This window comes from Tupaia chinensis, unplaced genomic scaffold (genome assembly GCF_000334495.1).
Source record: "Tupaia chinensis unplaced genomic scaffold, TupChi_1.0 Scaffold147282_1, whole genome shotgun sequence".
Taxonomy (NCBI): Eukaryota; Metazoa; Chordata; class Mammalia; order Scandentia; family Tupaiidae; genus Tupaia; species Tupaia belangeri.
Genome location: NW_006207133.1, coordinates 4,826,144 through 4,844,775, shown reverse-complemented (window position 1 = coordinate 4,844,775; position 18,632 = coordinate 4,826,144). Strand labels below are relative to the sequence as shown.

The window sequence follows — 18,632 nt, the reverse complement described above, 5'->3', positions numbered from 1 at the left end:
GGTATGTGCATGCTCACATACACATATGACACACACACACGCACACACACACTTTCTCAGCCTCTTCCTCAGCTCAGGCCCCTTCCATGGCTCTTCATGTCAGACAGCCATCTCAGGCCCCTCCATCCTCTCTGACTCCATCTGTGGTCATCAGGGCACCCCAGCACACACTGGATCCCCCGACACGTGAGGGGAGTGGGAGAAGGCAGGACAATGACTTGCTTATCTGGTGTTTGGTTTTCCCCATGGAGAGCCGGGTAGGCCCCGTGGCTTTGGGGAGGGACATGTTTATTCACAATGTGTACAGGCTCTGCTCCTGCTTGAAGGTAGGAGAAAACCCGACATGCATCTCGTCCTTCTAAATCAGTCCTTTGGGTCAGCTCCACAGCCTGGCGGCTAAGGGAGCCGGATCCCACATGACTGACTGTGGTTTGAATCTTAGCCCAGGGCCTTGAGAAGTGCACAAGGGAGATGTGCATGTGTGCTCCAGATCCTAGCAGAATGGAGAGATGGAGAAGGGATTGCAGTGACCACAGGCCATGGAGAATGCCTTTTGCCTCTCTTGGTAAGCGCATGCACCCTCCAGTAATCACACACACACACACACAAAATTATTCCTTTGTTATTGACTCCCAACAGCCCTAAACATGGTTTCTGTGTTTTCGTGTGACATCTAGGGAAACTGAGGCTCGGGGAGAGTGGACCTGCCCTCCCAGAACACATGGTGAGTGTGTGCAGCCTAGATCTGGACATGAGTGTCCCGGCAACATTAGGGCCCGTGTGGCCACCTTGGGGAGGTGAAGGGAAAGCCTCACAGATACTCCTTCACTGATCACCGGCGCCTGTGATCAAAGAGTACAGTCTTCAAACCCCAGACAGCATCAGACTGGGGCGCACGGCGCCAGCTGCTCCTGGGTGTTGAACTGCGGGCAGTCTTCCCAGTGACAGTGACCCCATCCAGCTGATGCTAAACCAGAGCTGGCTAGGGGCAGCCTCTGACCAGAGGCCATAGAGATAGGCGGGGTGTACTTGCCAGAGGTGAGAGAGAGAGACAGAGACAGAGACAGACTCCCAGGCTGTGAGAGCGTATGTGTGTGTGTGAGACAGAGAGAGAGAGGCACAGACTTCCAAACTGGGAGAGAAGGCCTGGGCAGGGCCTGCAAATGCTGCCAAGGCCTCCCCGGTGCCCACTGGTCTGCCAGGCAGGCTCGGAGCAGAGCCCACAGAGGCAGGTGTTCTGAAGCCTTGCTTCACATCTCACACTGTCTCCTGGAGAGGCTCGGGGGAAATGCGGGCAGTGTGGGCTAGTGGGATATAACTCCTCCCCATAGTGCTAAGTCCTGCTGCAGAGACTCAGTGCAGCCGAGGCCACAGCAGCCCACAGCACGCTCTTTCCTAATGCTGGTCCACCTCGAGGAGCAGTGGGACTCAGCCCAGGACTGCCCACCGTTGGGTCGGCTGCAGGGTCACACACTGACGGACTCCCACCGCTGCACAGTCTCCTCAAGAGGGGCTTCCGGTCAGTTCTCAGAGGACCTTTCCCCAAATCCACCTGATCTAAAACGGCAAATGATGGCCGGTTGCACCACAACTCCCAGGGGCTGTCCTGGGACCACACTCCCAGGCAGCTGTGGGGGAACCTCACTCTGGGGCTCCTTTTTTTTTTAAAAAAAAAAAAAAAAAGTTTAGTCATTTCAGGACCAGTAGTTGGCGTAATGGCTATGTCACTGGACTCTCATGTAGTCGACTGTGATTTGAGTCCTAGACCCAGTGACTTAAACTCACACTGGGCACATGTGCATGCGTGCCAAGATCCCGAGAGGAGAATGGAGGAAAAGGATGGCAGCGTGGCCATTCCCCCTGGGGGTGAGTTCTCACTTGCTGTCTGTCTGTCTCTCTGTGTCTTTCTGGCGAGTGCATGCGCCCTATAGCAAAACAAAACAAAACAAAACAGAACAAAAAAACTTCTCCAAAAACAAAAGAAATGTTTATTCATTTCTTTAAACAAAACAAAAAAACTTCTCCAAAAACAAAAGACATGTTTATTCATTTCTTCTAGAGAAACAGCACCCCTATCAGGGTCCTGATGCCGTCGTTCGCCCCCAGCCGCAGCCAGCTCTGGATCCCAGGCACAGGCACACCGGCACACTCGGGTCTCTCTGGACTTGAACCTTCCCCTGTGGGGTTGCCTTGCACAGCACCGTGCTTTACTGCTGTGCCACCTTCTGGCCCCTTGCTCCAGATGTTTAGCTATAGGACTGTCTGGGGCCTGCTGAGGCGAGGCCGTGGGAAGGGTAGATCAGAGGGCTTTGCATCACACGTTGAGAAGAGAAAGGAGATTACCCCATCCGCTGCATGCTTGGCTCACTTCAGAGAAGACCGAAAAGCTGACAGATTGGTGTGCGGCGTGGAGAGTGCAGGGCCATGGGCGCGGCCTTCAGTTGGGTGGGGCTGTCCTAGCCCACGATTTTGAGGTTCACAGAGACAGGTTCATTATGCTGTGCTTCCTGCCCGTGGCAAGCCAGCCTGTCCGCCTTGCAAATGAGTCCTTGGACAGTGAATTAGGACACTGAGTGACACGGAGACAACCTCCTCGTGATAAACGGCTTGGCCGGGAAGGAGGCCTTGGTGCCACCCCCTGGGGCCCCTGGCAGTGGGCATGCGGCTCCCAGGTGCGCAGGGCTGCCCACCGCCCGTCCTCACTGCTCCAGCACGTTTATCTTCCCTGGCTATGTGCCGTCCCCATCAATTCCAACGGCCCCGATGATGGCCGGCCGCTGGAAACCATGCATCATGCCGAGACCACTGCTGGTGTCAGTGAGGAGAGGCGAATTTGTCACCAGACCCTCTGTTTGCCTGACAATAACAGGCCCCAATATTTCATGAAAATTAAGTGCCCAGAGCATGCCCGATGGTTTACAGTTCTGATAAAGAATGATCCGGCAGCTGCAGGGAGATGAGATCAGGATACCCTGAGCAGCCACGGTGCCCAAGCTGGGATTCTGAAGCCAATGGGTGGAGGCTGGGCTGGCGTGCGTGGGCTTGGATGCCAAGAGGCCTGCCTTGGAGGCCAGCAGGCATCACACGACGGGCCCCCCTGCACCAAGGGTGGGGACTGCCTGTCTGCTGTCATGGAGGCTTAGAATAAGTGGCGGGGTCTCCGAGGGGACCTGGAAGAGTCTCCGTCGCACAGTAGGCCCACTCGGGCTGTGGCCACTCCACTCCTCACTCTCGCCACCAGGAATCGCCCTGCCTTCTCTGCCTCCTCGCTACACCCCTCACTCTAATGCGGTTGAGTCATTAGAAAGTATGATTTCACAGCAGCAGCACGCAGCCCTGTGAACTCAGTGATGTGGAGCCAAATCAGGGAGTCTTCCCAAAGCGTCACCTCTCCAGTTTCAAAGCAGTGGGGGAGTCAGGCCTGAACACGGCACGTGCTCTAAAGGGACCAGGGGCTAGGCTGAGTGCTTGGGTGGGGCGGGAAAGGCTCAAGTGGCAGCTATGGGGTCAGGATGGAGGATGGAGTTTCAGGAGACAGAGCAACCTACAGGGGTCTGAACAATTTTGGGGGGAGGCAAGACTAGTCTGGCTAGGACTGGTATATACAGGGGTGAGGTGCTAGAGAGATGGTTGCAGCCTGAGATGAGGGGGTAAGGTGGGAGGATACTACTCATTCATTCATTCATTCATTCATTCCTTATTTGATGAACACATCGTACATTCAGGGTGCTGGGGACACAGTGGCGAGACAGTCACCTCTTAGTGTGCCCACCTACTCTCTGTGATTCACAGATTCGTTCATGTAGGCAGCTATCCATCCATCCACCCACTCACCACCAGGGTCATGGCCCCAAGGCCGCCGATCCAGTTCGAGGACAGCGAGGCTGACCAGCTGGTTACCTGTGTCGGTGCCAAGGGGGAGCTTGGCCGCAGGCCCTCAGCCTCGGTCTTGACCTTGCTGCGCTTGTGAATGGCGATGGGGTTGACGGTACTGCTCACAGCCGACTCGCTGCTCTGCTTGTTCTGAGGGAGGTACAGAGAACAGCCTGTCAGGCAGATGCAGGGTGGGGACACTCCAAAATCTATTTGAGCTTTAGCTCTGGGTCCTCCCACACAGACTGTCTGGGCCACCCCTGTGTATGAAGTGACAAAGTCCAGTCCCCCCAGCTTGGTCCTCCAGCCTGGGGTGTGTCCAGGAGAGCCCAGATGGCTGCCAGCACCATCCTCTCCACCGTGCACTGCCACTGCCAGCCCTGAGACTTCCGCAAATGGGAAAGACCCACTCCTGGAACACGCTGGCACCTCTTCTCCTGTCCTGGTAAGGCTCACTTCTATGCTCTCCGGAGCAGCAGCGGCTCTGGTGTGAGACTGGGGCCCGGCCAGCCCAGGGAGCAGTGGACAGGCCCTGGTTTCTCAGGAAAAAGGGTGAGAGCTGCAAAATCAGGCGACGTTTCAGAAGTTGACAATGACTGGGGGAGATGCGGTGGCCACCTGGAGCCCTGGGGTGGACAGGGAGGAGATTCTGGGGCAGCAGCCACTTCTAAACTATGTGACATCTTGTCTTCTCCCCAGGATATGGCAGCCTAGAGGCTCTGCAACTTGCCAGGGGTGGCCTGGGCCAGCTGCACCCTAGCAGGTCATCGTGAATTGCCACCCAGCATCTGAGGTCTATGCAGGGCTCTGTCCTACATGAGCTCCTTTGCACATACAGCCACCTGTCCTCGGTGGCAGGCCCATGTTTTGTGGACGTTAGCCCAGGCCAGGAGAGGTGAAGAAGAGACTGGCTGTTTTCAGGCTTGTCAGGATCCAAAATGTGTCCAACTAACCCCAAAACCTGGGCCTTCCCACATCCTCATCTGCAGACCAAGACTGCATTCACATGCCAGACATTAGGGTCCCTTGTGTGTGCCAGGCACTGTGCTCAGTGCCCAGGCAGGAGAAGACCCACTGCAAAGGCCAGGTAGGGGGTGTGTGAAAGCCGGCCATGAAGGCGTGCTGTGACACTATGCAGCGTGAGAGTACCACGACTCTTCAGCCGCCTATCTGTGTCACGTGTGTGGAGTATCCACATGTTGCCAGCCCTGGGAATTCAGGGAGATGGCAGAACCAAGAGGCAGCGAGTAAAACCAGGCCTTCTGCTTCGGTCCAAACCCTTTCCATCACATGGTCTCTTCCTAGAAGGTGTCCCTCAGCCAGACTCAAGCCCAGAGGCCTTCCACAAGGTTCTGGCCTGAGAGGGCAGTGAGCGGACCTCACGGGGTCTGGCCCACCTGCTCCCTGCGCCCGCCTACCTGGTTGGCATCACTCAGACAGTTGCTGCTGCTGAGCTGGGTAGGCGTGGCGCTGACGGAGGTGAGGGCCAGGGGCTGCTGGGCCAGGAAGGTGGGCGAGGGCTGCATCAGGGGTGGTGTGTGTCCAAAGGCTGAGCCCAGGCCCCTCTGCTGGCTCAGGATCTGCTGGTAGGCCACAGGGTTGATGGGGTGGGGGAAAGTGAAGGCAGGGCTGCAACAGAGAAGAGAGATGGGGGTGGGTCAAGGGATCAGGTAGGCCAGTACTTCCTGAGCAGAAGAGACCATGGCCAGGGCACGGAGATGGGCATGTTGCTAAGTCCATTGCTCTCTGGCTTTCCCTCACTCAAAAACCAGTGGTGGCTCCCTACTGCCTGTCACTCAGGCCTCACCTCCATGCTTGGCTCCCAGTCCTGTCCCAGGATGAAGCCTTCACCCCTAGCAGGTTGGCTCCTAGTAAGTTGGGCTCCAGCCCAGCCTTCCTCCCCTGCCCTTCCACTGACCTGATGCCTAAGACGTGGCCCTGCCTCGCCACTCCCGGACCATCTGCACCAATGCCATCAGATCTCCACAGCCTACTCTACTGCCCCCTCACCCAGGACACATGGTCTGAGCCCTCCGCTCACGTCAGCCTCCCTCTGTAACTTCCACTGCACTGCCAGGCTCTGCAGTGGGCATGTGGGCCTCCCTTCCCATAGCAGGGTGCTCAGGAAGTGCCAGGATTCTCTGGGGCTGAGCCCTAAAAGACCCTGAGGCTTCTTTCCGGCTCCCTCTTGCCTCCCTTGCTTGGGGGCGGGGAGGTGGCTGCCATGCTGTGAAGACACTCAAGCAGCCCTAGGAGAGGCACACATAAGGAGGAACTACAGCTCCTGCCAGGGCCCTGAGGGTAAGCCATCCCGGAAACAGATGCTCCAGGCCGTCATCTTCAGGCCCTGCAGCTCTGGCTGGCGGCCCAAGTTACAGCCTCAGGAGAGACCTGGAAGTAAGCCAGTCTCAATGTCCTGGCCCTCGGAACTGGCAGAGACCACCGTGCAAGGCAGTGGTACAGGGTAACACGTGAGGCTCTAAGAGGCTGAGCCATGAGGGGAGGCTCAGGTTCATGCCTGGAGCCCTCCCTGGGTATGCTGGGCACCTGTGTCTTATGCGTTGGGGCTGGCGAAGGCTGGGGGTTGATCACAGAGTCAAAACCCTATTGGGGGATGCTATTTCTTTGTCATCATCAAGGAACAGATAGATAAATACACTTCAGAAAAAGAGAAATAGCATGAGATAACAAACCTTCATTGTTTGAAACTCAAGGGTGGGAGCAATCAGCTATGCGGTCAAAACTAGCCCAAATGCATGTTATTACTTCGATCTCTAGGTCTGGGCGCCAAACTCTCCCGGCATTCCTAACACCTCCTGGTCCCTCTCAGAGGTCTAGGGAAGGTGGTGTGGTTTAGAGAGGGCAGTTGGGGTCTGAGCTCCCAAAACGCCAAAGGCTGCAGAGAGGGGATGTGGATGGAGATGTTGACAGGTTTGGGGTGCCATGCCATGGCCAGAGGGGAGGCCTGTTGCTAGCCTGGACACTTGCTTAGAGCGTGGGCCCATGTCCGTGTCATCCCTCGTGTGGCCTCTCATGTCGGTCACCAGCTGTCTGCTCCACAGCGCCTGGTGAAACACTAGGAAAGCCACTCTGACCTCAGGCATCTTCGAATCACTCCTGACAAGCTCGGGACACGAGACGTCCTCCCACAACGGCACGGAGGCACGTTTCTACCTCATCCTCGACTAGCTTGAATTCCCAAGTAAGTTGCAAATGTGCTCATTTACAAAGGCAGCCAGTCCTGCCTTTCTCCTCGGGCTGAAAATGCCAACTGAAGAGCCAGACTGTCCTCCTGGGTCCCCAGCCCAGATCCCAGGTTATGGCCCCCTGGCAGGAGGGGCTCACCTGAGGGCGCCTGCTGACAGGTGCCCATAGGAGCCGCTGGCCGCCGAGCTGCTGCGCGAGTTGTTGATGTAGGCCACCAGTGAGTTGGGCGAGGTCCGGATCATACGCTGCAGATCGAGGCTGGCGTCTGAGAGCGGGGAGATGGACAGCGCCCGTTTGCGGCTCAGGCGGGGTGTCACTCGAGGGCTGGAGAAACGCGACACTGTGGGAGAGTCAACACGAGGCATCAGCAGCATTGCTGGAACTGGGGGCAGAGGTGCTGGAGTGGAGATGGGGACAGGGGAGGCCTAGTGGGGATACAACTCTGTGGCTTTAAAATGGACTACCAGCACAGGGTGCACCGAGGGTTGGGGAAGAGCGAGCGTGGTGTTCAGGTGAGTGGGGCCGAGCACCAACTCGTGTTGGCATCTTAACTACTGAGTGGAGATACCAGGGCTGGACTCCAGCAGTGCCGAAGGTGAGACAGCGAAGTGCAGGAATCACAGGAAGTGGCTTGGTGGCTTCTCACAAAGGGAACCCACCTGGAACACCAGTCCCAGACCCAGAACAGGGCCAGCCATCGCCCTGGCCCTGCCCCCAGCATGGCCCCGCCCTTTCCAGGCCCACTCAAGGGGCAGCCATGAGCCCCGCCTCTCACACACTGCTCAGGGCTGCCTGTTTTGAGCTGTGTGAATGGAATTATAAATACCATTTTGGGGACCAGCAGTTGGCGTAATGGCTATGTCATTGGAATCCCATGTAGCCAACTGCGGTTCAAGTCTTGGACCCGGTTAAACTCACACTGGGCGCTTGTGCATGCGTGCCTAAGATCCTGAGAGAAGAATGGAGGAGAAGGGATTGCTGTGTGGCCATCCCTCCAGGGGGTGATTTCTCACTTTCTGTCTCCCTGTCTCTTTCTGGCAAGTGCACGTGCCCTATAGCAAAAACCTCTTTGTGCCTCCCCCCCTCCCCCCAAAAAAGAATAAAGAATACCATTTAATATCTGGCCCCTTTCCTCCACATTATCATTTGTGAGATCACTCCATGCCATGAGTGGCAGCAACCTGTTCCTTCTCACTGCTGAGGGAGGAGGGGAATGGAGCTGAGTGTCCCAAGGTCATGGGTCATGTCGTGGCCATTAGGGCATTTGCCAAAAGGCCTGGATGGCTGTCCCAGACTGAGCCTAAGGCTGTGCCTTTGGCTGGCCCTCCAGGGCCTGCTGGGGAGGCTCTGGGACAGGGCAAGGAGGACACAAGGAGGAACAGCATGCACAGCAGATACTCAGACACAGGCGCACACCACACATGCATGTGTGTGCACACCTGTGCTTGTAGATGCGCACAGCACACACCTGAGCACACCTAGACACGTGTGCAAATCACATACATGTGCATGAACTCACACACACACTCATAGATGCACACACCACATATGCACGCACACGTCAGTGCATCCCCGCAAACATGCACACCACATACATGTGCACACAACTTGTACATGAACAGACTACATATGCACACACACCTGACCAGTGAGACACACATGTACTACATATGTGTGAACACACACAGAAACACATACTCATAGGTACACATACCACACATGCATACACACACTCATGTGCACCCAGGCACACGTAAACACCACACATGTATGTGCATGCACCCACACATGCTCACTGGTGCACACACTGTGCCTGTACACACACAAAAGTACATGCACACATCATACATGCAGGTACATAAATAGGTGCATAGACCACATATGCATGTACACACCTGTGCACACCCACATAGGCACATGTATGCCCCCCCCATATCTGCCCACTCTTTGGCTATGTGTGCAGCTGGTCCATTATCCAGCCCGCCGCCATGTTTGGCAGCACTCCTGAGAACAATGGGAAACCCCTTTCTACTGGGCCACAGAGTGAAACACTCTCTGAGGCATGGAAAGGACAGGAGTCCCCAGAGTCCTTGGGCCAAAACCCTTCCAGGGTTTTCTCTAACCACCTCCTGGCTGAAGGTGTCTGGGCCTACAGAGGGGAGGAGACAGCTGTGGGATGAAGGGGCTCTGGGCACAGGGACAGTGACCTGGGGACCTAGGCTGGACTGCTGGCCTCCAGTTGGGTAAGCTGGGGGTGGGGTACACACAGGGTACCTTGGGCTGGAGCTATGAGTTGGGGTGTGGCTCGAGGTGAAATGCTTTACTGTGGAGGACTCAGAGTATTCCTCAACAACCTGAACATAAAAATGCGTCCCCTGCCGGGACCAGCAGTTGGAGTAATGGTTATACAGCTGGATTACCACGTAATTGACATTGGTTTGAATCCCAGACCCGGAGGCTTAAAGTCACACCGGGTGCATGTGCTTGCATGCCCAAAATCCCGAGAAGAGAATAGAGGAGAAGGGATTGCAGTGTGGCCATCCCCCCTGGCGGGTGATTTCTCACTTTCTGTCTCTTTGGAGAGCACACATGCCCTATAGCAAAAATCTCTCTCTCTCTTAAAAAAAAAAAAGAAAAAGAAAAGGTCCCCTGCCACAGCAGCAGCTGTCACCTGATGGGATGCCAGATGTCCAGGTGGCCTAGCACTCCAGAATGGCCCACAATTGTGACACCTATGAGACCCTAAACTTTGTATACTCTGTTTTCAACAATAAGGTGGATGTAGTTTGGGGAAAGCTCTCTACCGGAAGAAAAAGTTGAGCTAATCAGAATATCTTTTTCTCTCAACATGCTTGTTGGCCATGGTGCTCATTTTGAGCTGCTTGTTCTGTTGGGCTCTGAGGACGGGGTTTCTAGACCCTCCTAGCAGGGGTGGGCACACACCAGGGGCTTCACAGATGCTTCCGGCTACCTGCGCATGCCCTACAGTGGACGGGGGGCACGGCTCAGACAACCCTGGCTTTCTGTTGCAGCCGAAGGATGCCTGCCAACATGCCTTAGGACACAAAGGCACAGAATGGAGCAGGCCCAGTCCCTACCAGCACTGAGCTGTGTGCACGCGTCACCACCCACCCTGAGTGAGGATCCTGGATGGCCAGCCGACACGTCCTGCCGGTCAGCAACTAGAGCCGTCTAGCAAGTGCGTGGACAAGTATTTGGACAAGTGCCTGCTTCTGACTTCTCGAGTGATTGATAACCCAGTGACAGGGTCTGCTTAGTGACACTTAAATCCATGGTCTCATTTAACAGCCACCGACCATCCTCTGAACAAACCTATCTTTGCAGGTAGGAAAATCAGGCTTGAGAGATTAGTAAGTTGCTCACGGACACAGAGCCACAGAGGCAGGATTTGAACCCAGGTCCAAAGAAGGCCTGCTGTGTGCATTTTCTCAGGGAATGCCTGTCTTCAGAGAGGTGGAGAGTGGGCTGGGCCAGGAGGATGCCCCTTTACCATAAACAGTTTTGACCCTTCCGCTCCCAGTGGCTCTGAGCAGCGATTTGCCTAACGGCCCGCTGGCTCTTTGGGCTCTTCTGATCTGTGCCCAGACTGGCTGCTCCTGCAGGGCGAGCTTGGCAAGCACCCCCTAGCCACCACCCACACAGCGGCAGGGCAGGAGGCCTGGGAGTGGGCCTGGACCTCCCCTCCCCTCCCCTCCTCTGCCCCATGGCTAAGCCTGCCTAGGTCAGCTCCTGAGCCTCTTCAGGTCATCTTTCTCTCAAACTCACTATCAGGCCCACCCACCACTTGCCCAGATCACTTGAGCCCTTCATTAATTGCTATTGAATTCGCATTTCTTGCTATGACTGGAGAGCTTTTCAACTTGCAAGTCAGATCACAACCCTGACCTTCCCAAAACTTCCCAAAGCTCCCTACTGCTATTAGGAAAATGGCCTACACGGTTGCCCTGGGGGGTGCCCCTGTCTGCCTCTCCAGCTCCATCCTGTCCCAAGACTCCCCTCTGCGCCAAAAACACTGGCCTCCTCATAGGCCTTCCTTCACGTCGCCTGCACAGGCAATTCCTCTACTTATGACTCCCCTCTGTGCTCAGACCTCAGCTGATGTCACCTCCTCAGGAAGCCTTCCCTTATCTCCCTGAGATGGGCAGATCCTCCCTAGGCTCAGGCCTCTCTCCAAAGGTTGTGCTGGTGAATTTTCACCTACTTATGTGGTTACCTGCTGCTTCTCTCTCTCTCTTCTTCATGAATGGGGAACTCAAATCCTTTTCCCACCTGACCATTACATGCCCTCCACTCAGATATAGCCGGCTCAGCAGAGAGCCAGGCGCAAGGTACCCAATCCAGACCCCATGGATGGACAGGCGTGGCGAGGAAAAGTAGAATCCCAGCCGCTAGGGGCAATGCTGAATGCCTGCGGCACATGCTCTGGGTACTGTCGAAGCACTTTGTGGTGTTAAGTCATTCTATCTGTAAGGAAGCAGCTGCAATGATGCCCATATCGCTGAAGACAAAGTGAAGGTGTGGGGAGCTGAGTAACCTGCCCACGGCCACGCAGCAGCGGGAGGTGAGACCGTGCCTGGAAGGCAGGCACATAGGCCCCAAAGCCACCTGTCATAGTGGGTGGGGAGAGGCCCCTTAGGGAGGGTGACTGCAGGGAGGGGCAGAAAGGCTTCCCTGCAGGGGAGGGGCTGCAAGTGGAGACAGACAGACAGAGACAGACAGACGCATGCACACAGATGCACACTTAATGTGGAGGCACATGGACAGCCTGTGTCAACTGCACCCAAGCCTGCCACTGAGTAGCTTCCTTGGAGCACATGACTGAGCCTCCCTGTCTTCCTCCATCTGTACAGTGGGGCAGTGCGGCTTGTTTTGCAGGAACTCTTTTTTTTTTTTTTTTTTTTTTTCAGGAACTCTTAATGTAACACCTGAAAGTCAGCAGACATTCCGAAATGAAACTGCCAATTCATACAGTTTCTGCAGGGACCAGGGCTGCCTGATGGGTTGGGGGAGTCTACAGTTAATCACGGAGTCAAGAACAGCAAGCCTAGAAAGGACGACCGGGCCACACAGCCAGTCAGTCAGCTGTCACCGAACACATTCCCCGGCGCTCATTCAGGTGTTTCCAAGCTTCTCCGTTCTTATTTACTGAGCTCACTCCTTGTCACTCCTCACTTCAAAGAAAACTCAAAGCAAGATGCAAGCGTGAGTCTTCCAAAAGACTCCTATTACGTACAAATAAGAGGCCAATGGGGAAGTAGAGAGGGGGAAATCCAACATCATAGAGTGTAAGAAATACACACATCTTTGCAATCCATTTTTTAAAAAGATTTTGTTGCTAATATTTGAATTCCCACCCTCTCACGCACCCCTAACAAGAGGAAGCAGGCCAAATCTGACAGTGATATTCATCTCTGTTATTCCCACACCTCAAGGGAAATATGTTTATTAATGTGCCTCTTCCCTTGATAAATTACTAAATAGAAAGAAAAGCCTGGCACTCATTTCCCGTGGTTTCTCCTGTGATTTATGACTCGGGACTGGAGGAGCCGTGGCATCCATTCATCTGTGGATACGCCAGCTCTAAGCTGGTTGTCTGCTTGCCGCTCTCACCTGGGCAGACGTCTGACACGATCCCGTCCCATCGCCCAGCACCTGCCTCTGTCTCACCCACTGTTGTCCTTTCGCTCATTCACGTTCCCGTTCACTTTTCCCTCAGACCCTGTGCGTATGGAGAGTGTGCCTGGTGCCGGCTGTCACTGTGGGAACCGCAGGCAAGGAGGACCCTGGGCCCTGTCCTCAGGAAGCTGTCCAGGTGAGAGGTGAAGCCGGCACCTGAGCACCAGGCAGGCTTTGCAAGGGACCCCCGAGCACGATCATCCTGGAGAATCCCAGGGTGCTCAGGACGGAGTGCAACCATCCCTGTGGCAGTGAGAAGGGCAGGGAGGTGAGAACAGCCTTGGACCCAGGCTCAGCCCGATACCCGCCCTGCTGGGCCATTCTGATTGGTGGCTTGGGGCATGGCCACTGAATGTCCCTGAGGTGCTCTTCATGCAGAGGACAGGCTAACAGAGTCCACCTCAGGACTACTTTGGGCTGGTGGCCAGCATATCATCGGCAGCTCTGGGTGGACGCCCATGTGGTCAGGGGTGGGAATCCCCTAGGGTCCATGGACCCAGGAACCTGGGCTCAGAGACACAGAAGGGAGCTTTGTCCTCCAAAGCACAAGTCCCAGGAGCCTCCTTGGTATCAAATGCTGCTCCCAGCCCAGGGACAGCAGGACACGGCCATGGCAGGGCTCGAGTGCCCTGAATCCTCACCTTCCCTGAGGGGCTCCATGCTCTCTCCCAGATATCCTCTGTTCTCACTGAGGAGTTACTCTAAGAAAATCCAGCTTAGTGACCTTGTCCACCCTGCACTTCAGCTGCTCCCCCTCCCTCTCTTTCGGGGGAGTAGAAAGAGGCTGGGCTTCTGTGGAGCCAGGAGGCCTGGGGATGAGGCCAGCCTTTGCTAATTATGTGATGAAGGCCGAGGAATGCAGGGCTCTGGCCTCAGGCTCCTTGGTGTGGCCTGGTGGGACAGCCCGTGCCGTTTATAGATGACCATACATGCCTGTACCCGCATGCACCTGCCCCGCTCCTCCGGGACCTGTGTCCAGTCCCCTCCACCTCAGTCTCCCTTCCTGTCCCAGGCTGGGCATGGACTACTTGCCCAATTTGGGCCTCTGGCAATCTCTCCTCCTCAAATCCTCCTGCCTCTCTGTAGTATGATCAATGTAATTGGTTACTGGAACCCCCTCACCCTCCCCCAGAACCACGGGCAGCATAAAGCACAGGCGTCAGAATGGAGGTGACATCCCAGTCAAATTAGTGTCAATATGACAATAAAATACACAGCTCGGAGGAAATATGGGCTGTAAACAGACAACGTCTCATCGGAAACATCTCAATCTTCCCAGCGTGGTGGGGGCGGGGGAGGGGAGCGTGGCGGCGGCTGTTCTGTTGCTAAATCGCCAATTTTCCACAGCATAACGCAAGAAAATCCCACTTGGGCCTAGGTGACAATGGCAGAGTCGCTGCTTTCCAAAGGACCCCTCGGCTAATGATAACCTGGGGCTCTCTGGCCGGTTCTCGGTCACATTCTCAGGTGGCATAACTCTTCGTGCTGTCAATCAGGGCCCCCTTAGGAACACAAGGAAATGGGCCTTCATGGACCACCAGGAGGCCAGAGAGGGTAGGCTTTCTCTGGAGCCTCTTTATCCTGCCCACTGCCAGCCTTGTGCTTTGGCAGGAAGGCAGGGCTTGGCTTTCAATCTCACAAGATCCCTGCCAAGGCCTCTCCACCTTCCAGCCTTTCCCCCTCACTGTAGTGCATGCCTGAAGGCAGGGTGTACACACGACCCCGGGGAGAGACACTGGGCTACACAGAGACAGGGCCAGGGACATCCTCCTCAGCTATGCCCAGGTTTTCCAAGTCAGGAAAGACACAGGGTTCTGTTTTAACATTCACTTACTTGGTTCCCCAGTGGTAATACAACTGGGCCCACAGGGGCAAAGTCCTGGGCTCATGTCCTGAGACACCCTACGCATGATGGGTGCATCTGCGCCAGTGACGCGGCTTGGGTGATGCTGGGGATGGACCCTGGTGTAAGGACCCTGTTGGGGATACCTATCTCTCTGCTCCCCCTTCATATGGAAGAAATAAGTGCTTTAAAAATGACCAGGGAGTGGAGGAACTGCAACACCCATTTATCTGTACCTGATGGACACCTGCCAGAGATGGCGCTCTTGTGGGTGGATGTCTGACAGGACCCTATTCCCAAAATGGAGTCTATTAAAAATATCCATTAAATACACAAATATGTCAATGACGATGGCTAAGGTAAAAATTGTGTTGGTGCTTTGCAAACAAGCAGACTGGGCACAAGGCTCTACAGGACAAGGACCCGATGGCTGTCCTACACACCGGCTGCTCAGGGTGCCTCACTGCCTGGCAGATGCCACCTCTGAACCTCAACTTGACTTCCAAAGCTGTTGGGAGGGTCTCTGCTCTACCGCACCTCCTCGTCTCAGCACGTGTGGGAGCGAGGAAGGAAGCTGGGGTGGGAGGGTGGCAGGTCAGGACCAGCACCCTTGGTCTTACTGAGGACCTCACACTCAGCCGGCTGGAGCCACAACACCTTGAAGGCTGCACTTGATGTGTCCCTAGCACCTATAACCAGGTCTGGCACATAGCAGGTACTCAAAATGGGCCAAATGAATGCATGTGTGTATGTGAGACAGAGAAAGACAAAGAGAGGAGGCCTACTCTCTCCAACCTCCCACGAATTCTGGAGAACCCCTGCACCGGCATAGACTCATATATTTAAGGTCCTGCTTATGGGCAGCTTCCTGGTGTGAACACACACATGTGACTTCAGGAAGACTCAGGACCCTTCTGTAGCTGGTCCCCGAGCCACATTACAGCTGCGTGACAGCCTGCATGATTGTCTGTGAGGGCACTGAGCAGAAAGGACCTTGGTGGGAAGGTCTGCATGCACTCCTTGCTGGGTGGACTGAAGCTTCTTGGAAGGGACGCTTCCCCTCTGGCCTGTGCAGCTGGGACCCATCAACACATGGGTGCAGGCTGGACCGGCCCAGCTCCCAAGGTCTGTGGGAGGGGAGGGGCCAGGGTGCACTCAGAAGTGCAGGTCTGGGCTGAGAGCTCGCATTGTGCTCTAGTCTCTTAGAGATGCCTGTGGCAACACACCCATGTAGGCATCATGGCTGAACACTAGTGCTTAACACCTTTTGAAAAACTGAACCCAAGGTTCTGGTTCTAGTCCAAACTGGGTTGAACAAAGTGGGGTGCACAAAATGTTCAAGGAAAAGGCGTGTTATAAGACAACTATGGGTGGATTTAAAAAACATTTTTTTTTTTGCACCAAAATAAACTAGCCCTTTACTTCCATCTCTTTCATGAACTTTTTGAAGTCCCCTTATGTAGTGACAAGCACAGGAGGTAACCCAGGACTACAACTGATTCGGAACAATGGGGAGAAGCTGTCTGTTCCTGAAATCCAGTTAAGAAAAAGCCCTGCCCCTACCACTGCCTCATGCCCAAGGCTGGAAACTGAGCTCTCTGCTTGGCTGGAAGCTGGTGATGTGTTCCCCTGCAGCCAAAAGCCCATCGCATCTCCCGAGACAGGGTAGTAGGTGTGCTGAGTGGACCAGCGTGGCAGATGTGAGCTCACCTCTCACCCCTGCAGCCTTCCCGTTCCTGAGATGCTCAGCCCCCAGATGCTGCCCAGTGCTGAGCAGCCCCAGGGAGAAGGGAGCTCCCTGCAAGCCAAAGCTGCATTGCCCAAGCTGCCCCTTCCAGACCCGTGTGCATGTTTCTAACACCGGCCAGCAGCACGCCTGCACATAGTCACCCTGAGGCTGCCCTCACCGCCTGCCAACACCCCACCCAGGAGCACCTTGCAAAGCTGTTCAGAGAGAAGAGGTAGAAAGAGCACAGTGGGTGCCTGCTTGGAGGGACCTAGGGTCTCAGCGAGCTCTTTAATGCCCTACACCATGTACTTATCCTGAACTAAACATCAGCCTGGGAAGCTGTGGATGACCCAAGACATCCACATGATGACATCCACGACCGGCTGGCACCGGGAGGGCTGTGTGCGCTCTTCCCTCAGTAAACCTCCTGTCAGGGAAGCAGGAGACGCTCAGGACAGCTCAGGAACCATGCGAGGCGGGTCCTAGACATGTGAGGTGAGCAGTGCAGCGTGAGTGAAGCAGCCAGAGAGAAGAGCCATCTCTAGGAGCTCAGAGGGCAGGGGTCAGGGAGGGAGGAGGCATCTGGAGAGACTTCCTGGAGGAGGCAAGATCTCGGCCAGGTCAAAGGGAGGTGAGGGATTCTATTGGAGCAAAGCCACAGAGGAAGAGCTGCAGTGCTGGTGGGGTGAGAAGCAGCCTGGGAATAGAGCACCAGGCCAGGGCTCAGGGCTTAGCAGGGGCAGCTGGCCTCCCTGGGTACTGCAGTCTGGCCCCAGGAGGCCAATTTCCAGCTGACTCCCAGGCTGCTGAAGGCTGCACAGCTCACAGGCACCAGGACTTTCCTGCAAAAGTCTCCCCCAGGCCTATCTGTCCCTGCCGTAAGTCGCTGGACTATGAGAGAGATGCATGGGGCAGGCTGGAGACCAACTTTGCAGGAGCTGCCCACCTGGTCCCTCACATGGTTTCTGGCCCCTCTGCCTGGCCTGCATCCCCAGGTACCTCTGGGCAGGGCTCCAGGAGCAGCTGGCAAAGTGGCCCTGACTGGATCAGGCTGAGGACACTGAGAGTGTAGAACCCCCTCCTGACCTGAGGGGACATGGCCAGTGCTGTAGGCTCCTATGAAAGTTGTCAAGAGGGTGTTTGGTGGGAAGATTATATTTGGTGGAGAGGACTTGATGTCCAATGGGCACCAAAACCTGTACCGATTTAGGACACTGATCTCCCTTGCGCCAAATGGGACTCACCTATAGGTCCAAGCCTCAGTGTTGACTTACCCTCTTTCTTTCTCCATGGTTAATCTGGGAACAAGCCTTTTTTTTTTTTAATTTTTTTTTTTTAAGGTTTTTGCCATAGGAAGAGTACACTCATCAAAGAGAGAAGAGAGATCAAGAGAGGGAAAGTGGGAAATCATCCCCCACAGGGGTTGGCCATGCCCCAATCTCTTTTCCTCCACTCTCTTCCTGGGACCTTGGGCATATGCACACACACTGGGCATGATTTTCAAGCTGCCAGGTCTGGGATTCAAACTGTGATCAGTCATGTGGGAGTCCAGTGCCTTAACAACCATGCCACTTGCTGGCTCCCAAATCCTTTAAAAAAAATTTCCAGAGGGTATGTGCACTGGTCAGAGAGAAACGGAGAGATGGGAGAGAGGGAAGAAAGCACTCCCCGGTAGGGTGAGGTCACACTGCAACCCCTTCTCCTCCTTCCCTCCTGTTGGGATCTGCAGCAAGCATGCACATGTGCCTGGTGTGCTTTTCAAGCCACGGTCAACCATATGGGATGCGGTTCTCTTAGCCGCCAGGCTACAGGGCCAGCCTGAGAACAAGTCCTGTGGTGTGGCCTTTACTGTCCAGCTGAAATGCGACCACTTCTCCCAGGCTCTACTAACTAGATCCCTGCTTCCACCCTGCCCCTAAGTCATTCTCAGATCACCACAGAGTGAGGTTCCTTTTAAGAATAAGTCAGAGAGGGAACCAGCAGTTAGCATAATGGCTATGTCGCTGGACTCCCACGTAGTCGACCGTGGTTCACGTCCCGGACCCGGTGGCTTAAAACTTACGCCGGGCGCGTGTGCGTGCGTGCCCAAGATCCCGAGAGGAGAATGGAGGAGAAGGGATTGTGGCGTGACCATCCCCCCTGGGGGGTGATTTCTCGCTTTCTATCTCTATGTCTCTCTCTGTCTGTCTGGCGAGTGCATGTGCCCTATAGCGAAAAAAACCTCTCCAAAAAAAAAATTTCTACCATGATACATTTATTTTGTGAGTGGGGATTTCCCATTTC

At 55.1% G+C, this 18,632-nt stretch overlaps 1 protein-coding gene across 1 annotated transcript in view; it reads right to left on the bottom strand.

The window, feature by feature from the left end:
* Positions 1-18,632, bottom strand: part of GLI2 (GLI family zinc finger 2) — a 147,493-nt gene that overhangs the window by 23,890 nt on the left and 104,971 nt on the right. The window contains 3 exon segments of the mRNA XM_027768712.1: positions 3,901-4,023; positions 5,292-5,502; positions 7,219-7,420. Coding sequence (XP_027624513.1) covers positions 3,901-4,023; positions 5,292-5,502; positions 7,219-7,420 — 536 coding nt within the window.